Source organism: Carcharodon carcharias, chromosome 5, assembly GCF_017639515.1.
Source record: "Carcharodon carcharias isolate sCarCar2 chromosome 5, sCarCar2.pri, whole genome shotgun sequence".
Taxonomy (NCBI): domain Eukaryota; kingdom Metazoa; phylum Chordata; class Chondrichthyes; order Lamniformes; family Lamnidae; genus Carcharodon; species Carcharodon carcharias.
The window spans coordinates 38,800,059-38,820,881 of NC_054471.1; the positions used below are offsets into that span (position 1 = coordinate 38,800,059).

The 20,823-nt window shown below is 42.3% G+C and overlaps 1 protein-coding gene across 1 annotated transcript in view; it reads left to right on the top strand.

Moving 5' to 3' along the window:
- Positions 1–20,823, top strand: part of mertka (c-mer proto-oncogene tyrosine kinase a) — a 144,055-nt gene that overhangs the window by 120,529 nt on the left and 2,703 nt on the right. The window contains exons 15-18 of the mRNA XM_041187248.1: positions 662–783; positions 2,800–2,909; positions 8,774–8,933; positions 20,300–20,436. Coding sequence (XP_041043182.1) covers positions 662–783; positions 2,800–2,909; positions 8,774–8,933; positions 20,300–20,436 — 529 coding nt within the window. The remainder of the gene's footprint in view (positions 1–661; positions 784–2,799; positions 2,910–8,773; positions 8,934–20,299; positions 20,437–20,823) is intronic.

A 20,823-nucleotide genomic window follows, 5' to 3' on the forward strand; every position in this document is an offset into this window, starting at 1 on the left:
CCTTTGATCGAGGGACCATACCCAACACCGCCCCCGCTCACCCCCCTGAGAAACCGACACACAACTCTGAAGGGACTTGATTGTTGTGCTCTCCACATGGTGAGCACCCACCCAACCCAAACACCACCCCCACCCCACCGACTCCCACAGCAGTTCCAGCAGTGGCACGATGAGGCCCACTGAAGGGCCTCAATTTACAGAGAGGTAGAAAGGCCGTCCATGGACTTTCCCACCCCGGACTTAATCAGGAAGGTGGCCGGGACCCCACCTGCCACAGTCCCTCCCTGATTAAATGCCCCTCCTTCCACCGGGCAGAGGGCATAAATTCTTTCTTTATTACTCCAGACCAGAAAAGCGTAGTTGATGTTGATATTTTTCTATTGTCTTACACAGTTGTCCTCTTCCTATAATTATGGTAAATACTTGAATTATGTTACCCTTGTAATTGTACACTATGTCAATAACCTGAAAATGAAGGAGCTGCAAAGTTTTTGCAGAAATATGTGGAAGCGAAAGGAATGCTGGATTACAGATTCATTAAAGTTCAGTGAATGGATGGTGGCAGGGGGGCGTATATAAAACAAATTGAGGCTGAGATGGGTGGAGATGAGTTTGAAATAAGTGAGGAACAATAAATAGATTTGACTGTGCTTTTATTTAGGTGTCTGCTTGGAACTGAGCTCCGGGGAACTGATTGCAAAACCTATGGTCATTCTGCCCTTCATGAAATATGGTGACTTGCACAGCTTCCTACTATGCTCAAGGCATGAAGAAAATGCTGAAGTAAGCAAGGAAGTAGATAGAAAAATGAGTTGTTGTCAGCTACACTGTTTATATGAAGCTCTTGTGTTAATTAAACCACAGTTTTTAGCTGAAAACGTCCATTGTGCCACTTGGAAGGCAGCGAGATAGTCCATAAATCTCATTTGTGTTATTTCCAGGAAATTTTCTGTGTGCTGATTGTTCAAGCTACTGTCTGCTTTATATAGTAAATAAGCTGAGTCAGGGCATGATGAAGAAGTATAAATGGCCAATAGAAGAGACGGTTGATTTGAGGTTTTCTTATTCAGTACATTCTTATACTCCATGTATAAACTAATTATTCTCACTCATTAATGCTGTAGCATTCTGAAGGAATCTTGTTCATACAAATGTTCTCACTGACATATCTTCATTGCTTTTTTTCTCTCTGCCTCTGTACCAAGTGACTTCTTCTCGGTGATTCAACCTCTATCTCAATTCATCACATTCTCTCTTCTCTGAGTTTACTGCCCTCCTATTCTCCCTTAATTTTTCCTTTTTGTAAACTCCCCAACCCATATTCAAGGCCGCCCCCTTGACCTGGCCATCTCATGTGACCTCTCTGTTTCCATCGTATCAATCTCAAATAAAACCATCTCTAATCATTTTCTTATACGACTGCACCTACATCCCCCTTCCCCCTCTAAATCTAACTTCCTTTTCTATCTGCATGAGACAAACTCTCACACAATTCACTTACAACTGCACTTTCAAAATCCCAACTGTCTAGCCTTTTGGCCTTCTGTTCATCACGACGTTTCTACAGCCACAGATCTGCTCAACCACCACCCTTACCTCTACCTTTGATGCTGTCGTCACCACTAAAACTATTACTCTCTCTCACCTTGACCATTACAGTCCTTATTTCCATTCCCTTATGTCCAAGGGATGTAGGTTTGAATGGATATGACTGATTCACCTCTGAATCTGGCTGGACCACATAAAGCTCACTATTCCAGGGTCATCCTGGAAAGCAAAGATAATCCCTGGCTTCTTTGCTCTCAGCAAATTGCCTTGTTTAAACCACCCCCCCTCCCCTGCATCACTTCCTACAGTTAAGTTTGAGGAACCCATGGAGTTCTTTGTCATTAATTGAGATGAGTTGCCTCTGCCACTTCCCTTCCTTCCCATAGCCCATCAAATCATTCTTCCTGGCCCCCTATCTTTGCCCTGAACATGCATCTTTCTCTAGTTTTTTTTCCCCTCTGCCTTTGTGCCCTCTCTGAGCTCATCTTATCCATGAGACCCAGCTTCTGCTCCCTTGACCCTATTCCCACTAAACTTCTGACCATCCAGATTCCCTTTCAGATTCCCATATTACCTGATATTGTTCATGGTTCACTTTCCTCAGCTTTTGTCCCGCTTTGCTTCAAATTTGCTGTTGTCACTCCTCCCAAAAAAAATCAAGCCTTGCAACAAGCCTCAGCCCTTGCAAACTGCCACCACATCTCCAACCTTTCTTTCCTCTCCAAAGTCTGAAATCCATGATCGACATTGCTAATGGAATTTGAATATCTTTGAATACGTTCAAATGAGTACAGAATCTGAACTTGTATATCCAGGATCTCCATGTTTGAATCCCTTCAATCAGGAGTCACTTGCAATGACTTTGTTTCTCCTCCTGCAGTGTTACCTAAGGTGTTCCCCATAATCATCCAAGATATCTTTGCCCCTCAAGCTGTGGAACATTGAGCATCCTTAAGTTTAATTGTTTCACCTTCTGGTGGCTGTATCTTCAGTTGCTAAGATCCTAAGATCTTGAATTGCCACCTTAAACCTCTCCACTTCTCACCCTCTCTTTCCTCCATCAAGGTGCTCCTTAAAACCTGCCTATTTGACCAAGCTTTTAGTGGTCTATGTTAATATCTCCTTAAATTGCACTGTGTTGAATTTTTGTTTTATAACACTTCTGCAAAAGCATTTTGGGGGATTTTTGTTAGAATCACTATATAAATACGTTGTTGTTGTAAACCATTTGGTATAACATTTGTTTTCCAGTATTTTCCACAGCAGACATTACTGAAATTCATGATCGACATTGCTAATGGAATGGAATACCTCAGTAACAGGAATTTTCTACACCGGGATCTAGCAGCCAGAAACTGCATGTGAGTGAAGTTATAAACCAGGATTTGTCGGATGAATACATGGCTGAAGCGATGATATGAGTGGGAGGGTTTCAGATTCCTGGGACATTGGGACCAGTTCTGGGGGAGGTGGGACCAGTACAAACTGGATGGGTTACACCTGGGCAGGACCGGGACTGATTTCCTAGGGGGAATATTTGCTAGAGGGGTTGGGGAGGGTTTAAACTAAAATGGCAAGGGGATGGGAACCTATGCAAGGAGTCAGAGGAGGGGGAATCAAGGACAAGAACAAAAGACAGAAAGGGGAATAAGAAAAGTGATAGTCAGAGAAATCAAGGGCAAGAATCAAACAGGGCCTCAGTGAAAAGTAGTGGGAACGGGACAAGTAATGTTAAAAAGACAAGCCTAAGGCTTTGTGCCTTAATGCGAGGAGCATTCACAATAAAGTGGATGAATTAACCACGCAAATAGAAGTAAACAAGTATGATATAGTCGGGATTATGGAGACATGGCTACAGGGTGACCGGGGATGGGAACTGAACAGTCAGAGATTTTCAGTATTTAGGAAGGACAGACAAAAAGGAAAAGACGGTGGAGTTGCATTGCTGGTTAAAGAGGAAATTAACGCAATAGTTTGGAAAGATAATAGCTTCGACGATGTGGAATCTGTATGGGTAGAGCTGAGAAACACGAAGGGGTAAAAAATGTTAGTGGGGTTGTATATAGACTCCCAAACTGTAGTGGTGATGTTGGGAATGGCATTAAACAGGAAATTAGAGACGCATGTAATAAAGGACCATCTGTAATTATGGGTGACTTTAATATGCGTATGGATTGGGCAGATCAAATTAGTAACAATACCATAGAGGAGGAATTCCTGGAGTGTATACAGGATGTTTTTCTGGACCAATATGTTGAGGAACCAACTGAGAACAGGCCATTCTAGACTGAGTATTGTGTAATGAGAAAGGAATAATTGGCAATCTAGTTGTGCGCAGCCCCTTGGGGATGAGCGACCATAATATAGAGTTCTTCATCAAGATGGAAAGTGATGTAGTTGATTCTGAGACCAGGGTCCTGAATCTTAATAAAGGAAACTATGATGGTATGAGGCGCGAGTTGGCTATGATGGATTGGGAAACGTTACTTAAAGGGATGATGGTGGATAGGCAATGGCAAACATTCAAAGAGCGCATGGGTGAACTGCAACAATTGTTTATTCCTGCCTGGCGCAAAAGTAAAACAGGAAAGGTGGCCAAACCATGGCTTACAAGGGAAATTAGATATAGTATTAGATATAAGGAAGAGGCATACAAATTGGCTAAAAAAGAAACAACAGACCTGAGGATTGGGAGCACTTTAGAATTCAGCAAAGGAGGATCAAGGGATTGACTAAGAGGGGGAAAATAGAGTATGAGAGTAAGCTTGCAGGGAACATAAAAACTGACTGTAAAAGTTTCAATAGATATGCAAAGAGAAAAAGATTGGTGAAGACAAATGTAGGTCCCTTACAGTCAGAAGCAGAGGAATTTATAACGGGGAACAAAGAAATGGCTAACCAACTAAATACATATTTTGGTTCTGTCTTCACAAAGGAGGACACAAATAACATACCAGAAATGTTGGGGAACACAGGGTTTAGTGAGAGGGAGGAACTGAAAGAAATCAGTAGTGGTAGGGAAATGGTGTTGGGGAAATTGATGGGATTGAAGGCCGATAAATCCCCGGGACCTAATAATCTACATCCCAGAGTACTTAAGGAAGTAGCCCTAGAAATAGTGGATGCATTGGTGGTCATCTTGCAAGATTCTATAGACTCTGGAACAGTTCCTACAGATTGGAGGGTAGCTAATGTAACCCCACTATTTAAAAAGGGAGGTAGAGAGAAAACAGGGAATTATAGACCAGTCAGCCTTACGTTGGTAGTGGGGAAAATTCTAGAGTCCATTATAATAGATTTAATAGCTGAGCACTTGGAAAACAGTGGCATAATCGGACAGAGTCAGCATGGATTTAGGAAAGCGAAATCATGCTTGACAAATCTACGGGAATTTTTCAAGGATGTAACTAGTAGAATTGATGAGGGGGAGCCAGTGGATGTGATTTATTTGGACTTTCAGAAGGCTTTCGACAAAGTCCCACATAAGAGATTGGCGTGTAAAATTAAAGCACATGGGATTGGGGGTAGTGTATTGAGTGGATAGAAAACTGGTTGGCACACAGGAAACAAAGAGTAGGAGTAGACGGGTCTTTTTCTGAATGGCAGGCAGTGCCTAGTGAGGTACCGCAGGGATCAGTGCTGTGACCCCAGCTATTCACAATATATATTAATGATTTAGATGAGGGAATTAAATGTAATATCTCCAAATTTGCAGATGACACAAAGCTGGGTGGGAAGATGAGCTGTGAGGAGGATGCAGAGATGCTTCAGTGTGATTTGGACAAGCTGAGTGAGTGGTCAAATGCATGGTAGATGCAGTGTAATGTGATAAATGTGAGGTTATCAACTTTGCTAGCAAAAACAGGAAGGCAGATTATTATCTGAATGGCTATAAATTGAGAGAGGGGAATGTGCAACGAAACCTGGGTGTCCTCATACACCAGTCACTGAAGGTAAGCATGCAGGTGCAGCAGGCGGTAAAGAAGGCAAATGGTATGTTGGCCTTCATAGCCTGAGGATTCGAGTACAGGAGTAAGGATGTCTTGCTGCAGTTATACAGGGCCTTTGTGAGACCATACCTGGAATATTGTGTGCAGTTTTGGTCTCCTTATCTGAGGAAGGATGTTCTTGCTATAGAGGGAGTGCAGCAAAGGTTTACCAGACTGATCCCTGGGATGACAGGACTGACATATGAGGAGAGATTGAGTCGGTTAGGATTATATTCGCTGGAGTTCAGAAGAATGATGGGGGATCTTATAGAAACCTATAAAATTCTAACAGGACTAAACAAGGTAGATGCAGGAAGGATGTTCCCGATGGTGGGGGAGTCCAGAACCAGGGGTCACAGTCTGAGGATACAGGGTAGACCATTTAGGATTGAGATGAGAACTTTCTTCACCCATAGAGTTGTGAGCCTGTGAAATTTGCTACCCCAGAAAGTAGTTGAGGCCAAAACATTGTATGTTTTCAAGAAGGAGTTAGATATAGCTCATGGGATGAAAGGGATCAAAGGATATGGGGAGAAAGTGGGAGTAGGCTATTGAGTTGGATGATCAGCCATGATCATGATGAATGGCGGAGCAGGCTCGAAGGGCCGAATGGCCTGCTCCTCCTACTTTCTATGTTTCTATGTAAATGTGTCTGTTTTTGTGTCTGTATATTACATATGTATGTCCCTTCATATTTTAATCTAAATTCTTGGACCAATTTTTTTTTCTGCCTTTTGCATTCATTCATTCAGTGATTTGTTTTTAATCTCCAAGTTCTATTTTGAAACAGTGATGTGTGCAGGGAAATCCAAGTGCCTGCTGCTCTTGCTTCTAGCCTTGAACCTTAAAATCTTTAAGCCCTCTCCAAATCCTTCACCAGCTCCTGAACTGTTGACATTCTTTGAAAATGATTATCCTGCTTATTAACTCATATTGTTTTTATTCCATAACCCTATGCAGTTGCTGTTAAATTCCTGATAATCATATGACTGTTGCACCATGAGGCGTCATTTAACTGAAATAGCTTATATAAACATTAGTACACATTCGCCATGTTACCACAAAGGTGCTTTCAAGCCATTTGTTATGTAAAGGACCTAGTCCAACTGTACAAATTGTAGCTCAACAAACTTGCTAACTAAAGGGGCAACTTCAATATTTACTCAAGTTTTATTATTTTCCTCCTCCTATTTCCTTTCTTCTAGCTCCTTCCATCCAAGAATACAAGGCAATCAGACTATTTATGTTATGGCATTCACATAGCACTTTTCACAACCCCTGGCCATCTCAAAGTACTTCACAAAGTATTTTTGAAGTACAGTCACTGGTATAATGGAGGGAAAACAATGACGAATTTGGGCACAGCAAGCTCCCAAAAGTAATAGTGTGATATTTCCGAGATAATCTGTTTTCTGTGATGTTGATTAAGGGATAAATATTGGCCATAACACAAGGGTTAACAGCCCTGCTATCCTTCAAAAAAGCGCCATGGAATCTTCTGTGCTCACTAGAGAGGCCAGATGTCCTTGGTTTCACATCTCTTCTGAAAGATGGCATCATTGACAGTGCAGCACTCCTTCATCTCTGTTAATTAAGGACAAGATTAGTACTTTAGTGAAAGGCGACCTTGACTCGAAAGAGCAAGATGTAGTATCAGCTTAGGTAGAGATAAGAAAGAGTAAAGGTAAGAGGTCACGTGTGGGAGTAGTTTCTAAGCCCCCTAACAGAAGTTACACAATATGACAGGGTATACAGGAAGAAATAAATGGGGCGTGTAAGAAAGGTACCACAATAATCCTGGGTAATTTTAATCTAAATAGAGATTTGGAGTGGAAAGGTAAGCTCAGTGGCGAGCAATAAACAATCTCCACCAAAGCATCCTAGACTCAGTGTCTTCTTCACAACCTGGCTTGAGAGTTCCTCTGACGGTAATGAACAATGAGACAGGATTAAGCAATAACTTCATTGTAAAGGAGCCTTTAGGCGACAGCGATCATAACATGATAGAATTTCATGTTCAGTTTGAAAGAGAAGTGAGTGTCTAAGATTAGTGTTTTAAACTGGAATAAAGGTATTATAAGGGTATGAAAGCTGATCTACCTAAAGTGAATTGAGAAACAAGGTTAAAAGGTAGGACAGTGGAGATGCAATGGCAGGCTTCTAAGGAGATATCTAAGAACCCTTAGCAAAAGTCTATCATAATGAGAAAGAAAGACTTCGTTGAGAAGGATGCATCATCCATGGCTGAATAAGGCAGTTAAGGAAAGTAAAAAATTGAAATAAACACTTCACAAATCTGCAAAGATTAATGGTAGGTCAGAAGATTGGCCAAATTTTAAGAACCAGCAAAGAATGACAAAAAAGAGGAAAGTATGAAAGAAATGTAGCTAGTAATGTAAAAGCTGATCGTAAGAGTATTTAAATAGAAAAAGAGTAACTAGAAGCTAGTGTTAGCCCTCCAGAGATAGAGTCTGGGGAATTGATAATGGAAAACAAGGAAATGGCAGATGCGTTGAACAGGTATTTTGTGTATGTCTTCACTGTAGAAGATTTGGAAAACTTCCCAAAGGTACTTGACAATCAAGAGGTCAACAGGAGGGAGGAACTTAGACAAGCACCTTCACTAGAGAAAAGATGCTGGAAAAACTATTAGACCTAAAGGCTGACAAGCCCCCAGGACCAGATGGTCTGCGTCCTGGGGTTTTAAAGGAAGTGGCTGCAAAGATGATAGATACAATGGTTATAATCTTCCAAAATTGCTTCAATTCTGGAAGGGTTCCAGTGGATTGGAAAATAGCTAGTGTAATGCCTTTATTCAAGAAAGGAGAGAGTCAGAAAATTGAGACCACAACCAGATCAGTTATGATCTTATTGAATGACGGAGCAGACTCGAAGGGCTGAATGGCCTACTCCTGCTCAAAGTCCTATGTTTTTATGACACTGGAGTATTAGCTTTGATTTTTGTGCTTAAGTCCTAGAGTGGACTTCAACAAAGAACCTCTAACACAGAAGGATGTGTACTACCAACTGAGCCACAGCTAATATCTAATAGCTAGAGCTACAATAGTTACTGCTTCATGGTTGTTTGTAAGGAATTCCTTGAGGGCTAATTTGTCCCCACAGCTTTCTGTCAGAATTTATATCCTACAGAACTGAGTTGATTAGCCAGTTTTAATTGATCCCATACATGCCATAAACAAATAGCTCGTAATTTTCTGTTCTTAATGATTCAACAGGTTACGTACTGATAAGACAGTATGTGTGGCAGACTTTGGCTTATCCAAGAAGATTTACAGTGGGGACTATTACAGACAGGGTCGGATTGCTAAGATGCCAGTCAAATGGATTGCTCTCGAGAGTCTTGCTGATCGAGTTTTCACGGTTAAAAGTGATGTGGTATGTTTCTAAAAAGTGTGTCTCATACATCAAATATATTAATAATGTCTAATATGTGCTATGTCACGCTTTTTAGATATTTACTATGGCCCTAACCAAAGTCACAAGTGGCATTCTCTGTGACTCTGATCTTTTTTGTTGTCGCGACTTGTTGGCAGCTATTGATATGACTGACTATATCATCCTCAACATCTTGCCTTTTGTTTCCCAGCTGGTTCTATGCTTACTTATCCAATTATAGCCAGAGGTTTTCTAGCATTTTTTTTACCCTGCCTATCAGCTGTCTTGATGCCAAAGGACCTTTCCTTGGCCTGCTCTATTTCTTCATCTGCTTACTACCCCATCACAACATTATCCACAGATGTTGGCTACCTTTCACATAATCACTTGTCTACCTTCTCAATTGCTCCACTGCCTCAGTGTTGTCAAGCTACTTGTCTAACATCCAATCCTTGAATAGTTGTAGCTTCCTCCCCTATGTATTGACAAGACCAAAGAATTGTCTATTGACTCTGCAACTACATAATATTCTTGCCACTGATTTCATTCCCCTCCCTGCCCACTGTCTCAGACCTAATCAAGCAGTTTGGAACCTCAGTGTCCTATTTGACCTGGAGTTGAGCTACTGGCCCCGCAAACTCTACAAAGATAACCTACTCCTATCTCTGTAATATCACTTGCTTATTCCCTTACTTCCTTCCCTCTGCAGCTAAAAAGTTTTGCCAATTCCTTTGCCACCTCCGAGCGAGATAGTTCCAGCAATCTTCAGGCTTGTCTCCCATCCTGCACTCTCTGTAAGCTTGGCCATGCCCAAAATTCTGCCCCCTATATTCTCTATCACGTTGACTCCTGTTCACTCATCATACTCATCCTCACTGACCCACATTAGCTTCTGGTCCCCCAACACCACCTAATTTAAAATCTCATCCTTCAAGGTTTTACCCTCTTCTAATCTCTGTAACTTCTTTGAAAACTCTCCCTTTTCCCCAGCTGTGTTCCCTGTTCCTCCTGAGTCCAGCCCCTTGTGCTTTACCCTCTGCCACCAGTCCCCCCACAGCCCCCCTCCCCTCAACCATTAGCAGCATGGCTTCAGCCAATTGAATCCAACACTTCTTGGAATTCCTTCCCTGAACAACTCCTCTCCTCCTCAAAACACACCTTAAAAAAAACCATCTCTGTCCAAGCTTTTTATCATTGCCCTAATCTCTCCTCCTTGGACTTTGTGCATGTCCTTTTTCTGCTTTTCCCTCATGCTTCTGGGAAATGCTTTTGGCTTTTTTGCTGCAAAAAGACAATACAGAAATTCAAGATGATGATAAGTAAGAAAAGGAAATTAAGTATTTGGACACAGATTGTTCTTGTGCACCTCCTGCAGACAGGTTTCTGTGACCTTGTGGTTGGTTGGCTCAAGGAGTGAGGGATGGTGTGGGAAAGGTTAAAAAAATGAAGCAAATGTTTATTTTAGGCTGGGTTTTGATGTCCTTGGAATGATTTCAAGGCACCATTTTCATTGAAGGGTCAAATTACATCTTAAACCACAAGAGACATATATCCTGACCAAGATTAGATTGCTACCTTGAAGTCACTTTGTGCTCATTTTAAAACCCATTACCCTGCAGTGTTTAGTTTGATGTTAGGTTTTTATGTACTTTCTGTGGAACTTCTGGAAGAGATCCCTGCAAGGCAAATAGCAAAATGCACAATGCAAGTCACCAGATCACATCTGTCTCTCTAGTCCTCCTTATTGCAACATTGAGCTGTTTCTTTTTGTTTCCAATTTCATATAACCATTTCATATCTTGCATGAAAGAGAACTTCTTAATGAGAAACTCAAAGTTTGTTTTTCATCAGTTTAAACCTTACCTTTTTATCTTGCGGTCATGATTTAATTTGTAGTACTTGGTCTTCCATTGGGCATTGCCAGACATTGCTATGGTTTCAAACTCCGCTATCGTCTCAATCTTTGTCATCATTATTAGCTTTTGTTTATTGAGAACCAGAGCAGTTCATATTTCTGGTTGAAATCCACAGTGTCAAAACACAGTGCCTGGACTGTTCACAATGCAGGCTGAAATATTATAAAGACTGTGACAATGGGGCCTAATGAAAAGTGGAACTAAAATGCCTGAGAGGAGAGTGGGTTATTATAAGTTGGACATAGTGATACCCTTATTCATGGCCAGAATGGAGATGATTGGGTAATTTATTAGTCAATCGCTCCTGGACCTCTGAAAATGGCTGGGATTGATTTTCTGCACATAATTTGTGTAATGCAGCTATCAGCCAATCGCTGCACATGGCTGGAGAAATGGTCAGTTTGTATTTTGTAACCATTCTCCATGCACTGTGTTTTCTTGGAGCAATCACTATGCTTTTATCAGGAGAAATTACTTCAATTTCAGTCATGACTTCCCTCTGCTGCAGTTGATAGAGACACAGTTTTTAAATGGACCATTTAAATAGGCCTTGCTTGCTTTGCTGGTTGTTGTGAATTACACTTGTTTGGTGCGAGTCCCATTTCGCGTCCAACTTAAGTGACACTCAGTTATTATAATGTTGTTTCAATTAAACAAACAAAAGGGAGATGGCTTTCAGCGTCTAATAATCCTGTATTACCATGCATCAGTTCTGGATTCTGTAGATTACCAGAAAATGAGCATGTGAAGACCATAGAGACTGCAGCAATGCTAAAACATAGGACAGGCTTGGCAATGTTGAACAACGAGGGGGTCAGACGAAGGCAGATTTAGAAACCTAAAGAGAGAGGTCGAGGCAAGAGAACAGTGTAGCAATTGAACAAATACAACTAGTGGGACAGGGAGGGACAGAGAGTTTAATGGTCGCAGTGCAACAGTGAACGAGGCCCATGAAAAGAACCGTTTGAAAAAAATTAAAGGCTCTCTAAATGAATGTCTGAAGATAGACAAATAGCAATAAACAAAAAAACTGCAGATGCTGGAAATCCAAAACAAAAACAAAAACAGAATTACTTGGAAAAACTCAGCAGGTCTGGCAGCATCGGCGGAGAAGAAAAGAGTTGACGTTTCGAGTCCTCATGACCCTTCGACAGAACTTGAGTTCGAGTCCAAGAAAGTGTTGAAATATAAGCTGGTTTAAGGTGTGTGTATGGGGGGCGGAGAGAGAGAGAGAGGTGGAGGGGGGGTGTGGTTGTAGGGACAAACAAGCAGTGATAGAAGCAGATCATCAAAAGATGACATTAGTCGTCTCAATTTCTCTGCTCCTCTCACCCATTCTAACCTGTCTCTCTCTGAACTTACTGCACTCCATTCTCTCAGGTCCAACCCTGACATTGTCATCAAACCCGCTGACAAGGCTGGTGCTGTTGTTGTCTGGCGCACTGACCTCTACCTGGCGGAGGCTGAGCGTCAACTCGCAGACACTTCCTCCTACCTCTCCCTGGACCATGACCCCACCACTGAATATCAAGCCATTGTTTCCAGGACTGTCACTGACCTCATCTCCTCTGGGGATCTCCCTCCCACAGCTTCCAACCTGATAGTCGCCCAACCTCGGACGGCCCGCTTCTATCTCCTACCCAAAATCCACAAACAGAACTGTCCCGGTAGACCGATCGTGTCAGCTTGCTCCTGCCCCACAGAACTCATTTCTCGTTATCTTGACTCCCTTCTCTCTCCCCTTGTCCAGTCCCTTCCCACCTACATCCATAATTCCTCTGACACCTTACGTCACATCAACAATTTCCAGTTCCCTGGCCCCAACCGCTTCCTCTTCACCATGGACATCCAATCCCTCTACACCTCCATCCCCCACCAGGATGGTCTGAGGGCCCTTAGCTTCTTCCTCGAACAGAGGCCCAAACAATCCCCATCCACCACTACTCTCCTCCGTCTGGCTGAACTTGTTCTCACGCTGAACAATTTCTCCTTCAACTCCTCTCACTTCCTCTAAATAAAAGGTATGGCTATGGGTACCCGCATGGGCCCCAGCTATGCCTGTCTCTTTATGGGGTATGTGGAACATTCCTTGTTGCAGTCCTACTCCGGCCCCCTTCCACAACTCCTTCTCCAGTACATCGATGATTACTTCGGTGCCACTTCATGCTCTCGTCAGGACTTGGAAAAATTTATTAATTTTGCTTCCAATCTCCACCCCTCCATCATTTTCATGTGGTCCATCTCTGACACTTCCCTTCCCTTCCTTGACCTCTCTGTCTCTATCTCTGGTGATAGACTGTCCACCAATATCCATTACAAACCCACCGACTCCCACAGCTATCTCGACTACAGCTCCTCACACCCCGCTTCCTGTAAGGACTCCATCCCATTCTCTCAGTTCCTTCGCCTCCGTCGCATCTGTTCTGATGATGCTACCTTCAAAAACAGTTCCTCTGACATGTCCTCCTTCTTCCTTAACCGAGGTTTTCCACCCACGGTCGTTGACAGGGCCCTCAACCGTGTCCGGCCCATCTCCCGCGCATCCGCCCTCACGCCTTCTCTTCCCTCCCAGAAACATGATAGGGTCCCCCTTGTCCTCACTTATCACCCCACCAGCCTCCGCATTCAAAGGATCATCCTCCGCCATTTCCGCCAACTCCAGCATGATGCCACCACCAAACACATCTTCCCTTCACCCCCCCTATCGGCATTCCGTAGGGATCGCTCCCTCCGGGACACCCTGGTCCACTCCTCCATCACCCCCTACTCCTCAACCCCCTCCTATGGCACCACCCCATGCCCACGCAAAAGATGCAACACCTGCCCCTTCACTTCCTCTCTCCTCACCGTCCAAGGACCCAAACACTCCTTTCAAGTGAAGCATCATTTCACTTGCATTTCCCCCAACTTAGTCTACTGCATTCGTTGCTCCCAATGTGGTCTCCTCTACATTGGAGAGACCAAACGTAAACTGGGCGACCGCTTTGCAAAACACCTGCGGTCTGTCCGCAAGAATGACCCAAACCTCCCTGTCGCTTGCCATTTTAACACTCCACCCTGGTCTCTTGCCCACATGTCTGTCCTTGGCTTGCTGCATTGTTCCAGTGAAGCCCAACGCAAACTAGAGGAACAACACTTCATCTTCCGACTAGGCACTTTACAGCCTTCCGGACTGAATATTGAATTCAACAACTTTAGGTCGTAAGCTCCCTCCCCCATCCCCACCCCCTTTCTGTTTCCCCCTTCCTTTTTTTTTTGCAATAAATTATATAGATTTTCCTTTTCCCACCTATTTCCATTATTTTTTTAAAAAATCACCCCCACTAGAGCTATACCTTGAGTGCCCTACCATCCATTCTTAATTAGCACATTCGTTTAGATAATATCACCAACTTTAACTTTAACACCTATGTGTTCTATTGTACTATTGTCGTTGACATCTTTTGATGATCTGCTTCTATCACTGCTTGTTTGTCCCTACAACCACACCCCCCCCCTCCACCTCTCTCTCTCTCTCTCTCTCTCTCTCCGCCCCCCACACACACACACCTTAAACCAGCTTATATTTCAACTCTTTCTTGGACTCGAACTCAAGTTCTGTCGAAGGGTCACGAGGACTCGAAACGTCAACTCTTTTCTTCTCCGCCGATGCTGCCAGACCTGCTGAGTTTTTCCAGGTAATTCTGTTTTTGTTTTTGTTTTGAAATAGCAATAAACAGTTGACAGTGATTATCAATGCAGAGAAATGGTTATAAGGTGACCAAAGTTGGGAAATAAATATTCCGGGGTACACAATCTTTTGAAAATACAGGAAGAATGGAAAAGGAGGTGTAGCCCTGATAGTAAAGGATGACGTAAGGACATTAGCGAGAAAGGGTCTTGAGGTTCAGAAAATCAGGAGGTAGAATCAGTATTGGTGGAAATTAGGAATAACAACGGCTGGAAAATGCTGGTGGGAGTAGTTTATAGGCCCCCGAACAATAGTTACAATATTGCACAGAGCATTAAGGAAGAAATGATTGAAGCCTGTAACAAAGGCAATGTAATAGTTATGAGGGAGTTAAATCATCTTATAGACTAGACAAATCAAATTGGCAAAAGCAGCATGCAAGATGAGTTTGTAGAATGCTTTTGTGACAGTTTCCTGGAATAATATGTTCCGGAACCAACTAGAAGTAAAGCTAGTTCTGAAGAAGAGTCATATGGACTCGAACCATTAACTCTGTCTTTCTCTCCAGAGATGCCGTCAGACTTGAGTTTTTCCAACTATTCTTGTTTTTGTTATATAGGGGTAAAGCTATTTTAGATCTAGTATGTGTAATAGGGCAGTTTTAATTATTAATCACCTATTAAAAGAGCCTCTAGGAAAAATAATAATATGATTGAATTACATATTAGGTTTGAGAATGACAATGTAGTCTCAAACAAGAATCTTAAATTTAAACATAGGTAATTGCAGATCTGGCTATGGTTGATTGATTTGGTGACCAGTTTTGTCAGGACAGTCCCAGTTTTTCATTAAACATCCTGGTGACCTGACAATTCGCTTGAGATGTCTCAAATGTCCCAGTTTTCAGCTTTTCCCTTTTTACATGAACCACAACAGAGATTTCTGTCAGCACTTCATTTATCTGCATAGCCTCAGTATTTGTCTGTTCACTTCCCCTCCCGTCCCCTTCACCTCACACTACATCTACTGTCAGCAAACTCAAAAGAAGAACCCCCTCGGCTGCACCCGGCGAATCGGAATGCTGCCCACTTGCAGACCGTTAAGTGGCTGCGGCAGGACAATCCCACCTATGCAGAAATCCTTCTCACCAGCATCCAGAGCCGGTGCCAGGAGGTGTATTATTTTTCCCATAAATGGATTGGGTCTCAATGGGTCAGCTTTTAGTTGCCCTTGTTGATTTTCCTTTCCGAGTACTACACCATTCCGTCAGAATGATCCAATTGGCCAATCAGGAATTACATGAAGGAGGCCAGTGGGGCAGAGCTGGAGGCTAGCAAGGGAAGCACTGGGATTAATTCATAGGAGTTACTGGGGTTCATTTTTCGACGGTCATGGGAGTAATTTACCACCATGACCTACTATAAATTAACCACATAGCCACCTGGGAGCAGGGAGGGAATCAGCCTCTGGGTGACAACAGAAGACTGACAGCAGTGTCCACCAACTGCAAGCTGCACTTGAAAAGCTAGTCGGATGGTGCCCATTGATAAACCACCAATCAAGCACTGAGGAAGGCTGGCAAGTTTGGTTGAGCCGTGGCATGCTCAACCAAATTTCTCATTGAAAGATCGTGGCCTGCCTGCTGGCTGCTCTGGGTGCAAACAAAATCTCTCACATTTGAGGTATGTTTGCTAGTTTAAAATACAGTTTCTGGCTGAAAACGTCTATTGTTAGAGCCCCCTGTGCAACTGAAAATAAACAAGGCTTCTAAACGAACATTGGGCTTACCATTGCACAATAAAGTTAGAGCAGCATAGAGAACTCTGGGATCTTGTGACAGCAAAGCCTTCGTTCAGTTTTTTAAGAAAATGAGGCAGAAATGTCATTGAAACAAAAGTCTGTGGTTTGTAACTGCTGCCTTCAATAATTGGGTGTCTTTAGGATCACCATCTCTGGTTGATCATATTCAGAGAGATGTCATCACATGACCTACCTTCAGCTGCCTATCCCCCAGATTCCTGCCACTGATCACCCAACTTGTGCATCATCACAAAGCCCCGCCTTCCCAAGGCTCTTCAATGCGTCTCGGTTTTGACTTTTGAAAATCTGGTCACCCTATTAGTTGGGTGAATAGACTAAAAGGAATGATGGTAGATACATTTAAAGAAATGATTCAAAATGTTCAACAAAAAACATTGCAATAAAAAACAAAAGCTCACTGAGAAAGATCTATTCTTGGCTTATCAAGGAGGTTAAGGGTAGCTTTGGACTAAAAGGATTGTCGTAGGCCTGAGGATTGGGAGAGTTTTAGAAATCAGCAAATTGTGTCCAAAAAGCTAATAAAAAGGCTAAATAGGTTATGAAAATAAACTAACTGGGAATATAAAAAATAGATGGTACGAGTTTTAAGTACATAAACAGGAGAATAGCTAGATTAAATATTAACCCCTTTAAAGTTAGAGACGGGGGAAATTATTATAGAGAATGAGGAAATGGCAGAGATGTTAAACAAATATTTTGTCTGTCTTCAAAGTAGAAGGTATAAATTACATACCAGAAATAGAGGGTAACCATGGAGTTAATGAGAGTGAGGAACTAAAGCTAATTAATATCAACAGAGGAAAAACTATTGGTGAAAGTTAAGGGACAGAAGTCCAGTAAATCCCCAATACCAGATGGCCTGCATCCTAGGATTCCAAAAGAGATAGTGGATGCACTGGTTATGATTTTCAAATATCCATAGATTCTAGGATAATCCCAGCAGACTGGAAGTTGGCAAATTGGGGGTGGGGTGGGAGGGGGAGAGAAAACTGGGAAGTACAGGCTTGTTAGCCTGACATCAGTCATCAGGAAAATGGTGGAATCTGTTATTAAGGAAGTCGTAACAATGCATTTAGAAAATCTTGGTATGATCAGAAAGAGTCAGTATGCTTTTACAATAGGGAAATCATGTTTGACATATTTATTCGTTTTTTTGAGGATTTAACAAGGTGGGTAGATAAAGGGGATCTAGTCGATGTAGTATATTTGGATTTCCATAAGGCATTCAGTAACGTTCCATGCAAAAGTTTAATATGCCCAACTCCATGAGCCCTATATTGTGTAATGTTACACAACGTATTGTGTAATTCCACTTTCGCTGGGTCAAAATCCTGGAACACTGTTCCTAAAGGCACTGGGTTTTCCTAAAACACATGAGCTGCAGCGGTTCAAGAAGGCAACTCACCACCACCTTCTTGAGGGCAATTGGGGATGAGCAATAAATGCTGGCCTAGCCAGTAATATCCCACGAACATACATGTATATACATGGATAGATTATTGGCTCATGGAGAGAAAGAAAAGAATAGGTATAAACAGGGTATTTTCAAGTTGCCAGATTGTGACTAGTGGAGTAACAAGTGCAGGATCTGTGCTGGAGCCTCACCTATTTACAATATAAATTAATGACTTGGATTAAGAGAGAGAGAGAGTAATGTACCCATGTTTGCTGGTGATACAAAGCTGGGCGGGAACGTAAGCTGAGAGGAGAACACAAGGAGGCTGCAAAGAGATACCAACAGGTTAAGTTTGTGGGCAACAAGGTGGCAGATGGAGTATAAGGTGGAGAAAGTGTTAGATTATCATTTTGGTGTAAGAATAAAGAAAAATCAGACTATTTTTTAAAAGGCTTGAAACTTGTAATTGTTGATGTCCAGACAGGCTTGGGTATATTCGTACAAGGAACATAGGTATGCAGGTATGGAAAACAATGGCAGTATTGACCTTTAACGTAAGGGGATTGGGTACAATAACAAAGAAGTCTAACAAGGAAGAGCTTTGGTGAGACTGCTGTTGGAGCATTATTTACAATCTTGGTCTTCATATATGAGGAAGAATATACTTGTCTTGGAGATGTCAAAAAGTTCATTATTCACTATCAATTTTTTGATGAGCTAACAGAGAAGGTTGCAGGGAATGGGGTGAATGTTGTCAATATAGATTTGAGCTCATGGAATAGGGGCATCAGTGTCCAATTGGATAAAAAAAAAATTGGCTTAAGGACAGAGTTGTGGTAAATGCGTGTTCTTCAGTCTGGAGGATGGTAGACGGTGTTTCCCAAGGGTCAATGCTGGGACCACTGCTCTTTTTCTGCTACAAATGACTTGGATATTGGAATACAGAGTAGGATTTCAAAATTTGTTGATGATGCCAAACTTGGAGGAGTAGCAAATTGCCTGCAACATGACATTAGATAAGCTAGCAGAATGGGCAAGGCTAGTTGTAGATGCAATTTAATATAGAGAATTGTGAAGTGATGCATCTTGTCAGAATGGATTGAGAGAGGTAAGATAGACTTATTGACACAGTTCATTCTTTGTATGCAGGAGCAGAGGTGCATGTGCATCAATCTTTGAAGGTGGCAGGACACATATGAGAGAATGGTTAGCAAAGCCTATGGAACCTTGTACTTCATAAATAGAGGCTTTGAGTGCAAAAGCAGTGAAGTTATGCTGAACCTTTATAAAGCTCTGGTCAGGTCCCCAACCAGGTAGTGTCCACTTCTGGTCACTACACTTTAAGAAGAATATGAGGTTCCTTGAGAGGATGCAGAAGAGATTTACTAAAATGGTTCCAGGGCTGGGGGATTTTAGTTTTGGAGAAGTTGGCATCATTCTCCTTAGAGCAAAGGAGATTGAGGGGAGATTTGATAGAGTGATTATGACAGGTTTGGATAAGGTAGACGAGGAAAAACTGTTCCCATTAGCTGCTCGTACAAGGACTAGGGGGCATAGATTTAAAATTTTGGGCAAGAGATTCAGTGGAATGCGAGGAAGGACATTTTTACTTGAAAGAGATAATGACGTGGAACTGCTGCCCATGAGAGTGAATGAAGCAGAAGCAATCAATAATTTCAAAGGGAAATTGGATGGGTACTTTAAGGAAGTAAAGATGCAGGGCTACGGGAATGGAGCGGGGGAACGGGACTGACTGGATTGCTCTGGGGAGAGCCGCATGGACTCGATGGGCCAAATGGCCGCCTCCTGCGCCATAAATGTCTCTACGAATGTAGATTGGTTCATGGGATGAGAGGGTTGTTGTATGATGTGGAGCTGGATAAATTGGGACTATATTCTCTAAGAATGAGAAGTGATCTCACTGAAACATGCAAAATTCTGAAGGGACTTGACAGGGTAGATACTGAGAAGTTACTTTTCCTGGCTGGGAAATCTAGACCACAGTTGGGGGAGCAATCCAAGGATAAGTTTCTTCACTCAAAGACTTGTGAATCTTTGGAATGGGCTACTCCAGAGGATTATGGATGCTTCATCATTAAATATATTCAAGGCTGAGACAGATATTTGGTCTCTCGGGGGATCAAGCAATATGAGAGTGGACATGAAATCAGAGTTGAGGCAGATCAGCCATGATCAAATGGAATGGCGGGGCAGTCATCAGGTGCTGTACGGTCTATTCCTGCTCATCTTTCTTGTGTTCTCATGTTGTTATGTAATGGGGTATAAAATGACAATTGGTCTTAACATTGGAAATCCAAAACTTGTTGGCCAAATAAATACAATCTTTGTCAATTTTATCTTTTAATTATATTAATATGGGTAAGTTTCCTTTGACTATAGTGTGATAACTGATACCATTGTATGTTCCTGAATGTTGAAGAGTCACATCTTCAGGAAACTTGACCCATTTGTTGGAATAGAGAAAATCTGTCTATGTTTTACAAGTAAAGTGAACTACTCTCTCATGACACTGTTTCAATGACCTTCTTTTGTCTTTTCCTAGTGGGCTTTTGGAGTTACAATGTGGGAGATAGTTACCCGAGGGATGACCCCTTACCCAGGAGTACAGAATCATGAAATTTATGACTATCTGCAAGCAGGTCACAGGTTGAAACAGCCTTCAGACTGCTTGGATGAGCTGTGAGTATTTCACACAATTGTGGCATGAACTTTTGTTTTTACAGAAAAGTAAACTGACCACCATTAAACCTGCAGGTTGTCAGAATTTTGGTTCACTAAAAGATTCCCAAGAATGTGTGACGCATTTAGAGTTTCTATTCCTGTTGCCCAAAGTGCAGTGCAGCCAACAAGATGAGACTCAAATTTAACATCATTCAGAGAGGATCAAGCAAATTCAAGAACCTGGCACTGCTAACAGAAGGCTACTGTCAAAAGGGAGCATCAGCCAGAGAGGAGCCTACAACACTGGAGTGCTAATTCTGTAATCAGTGCTTCTTTCTGACATTCCTGGACACTAGGGTCTGGATTTTACCAGCCCTCCAGGGATGGGCTGGGAGATGGATCGGG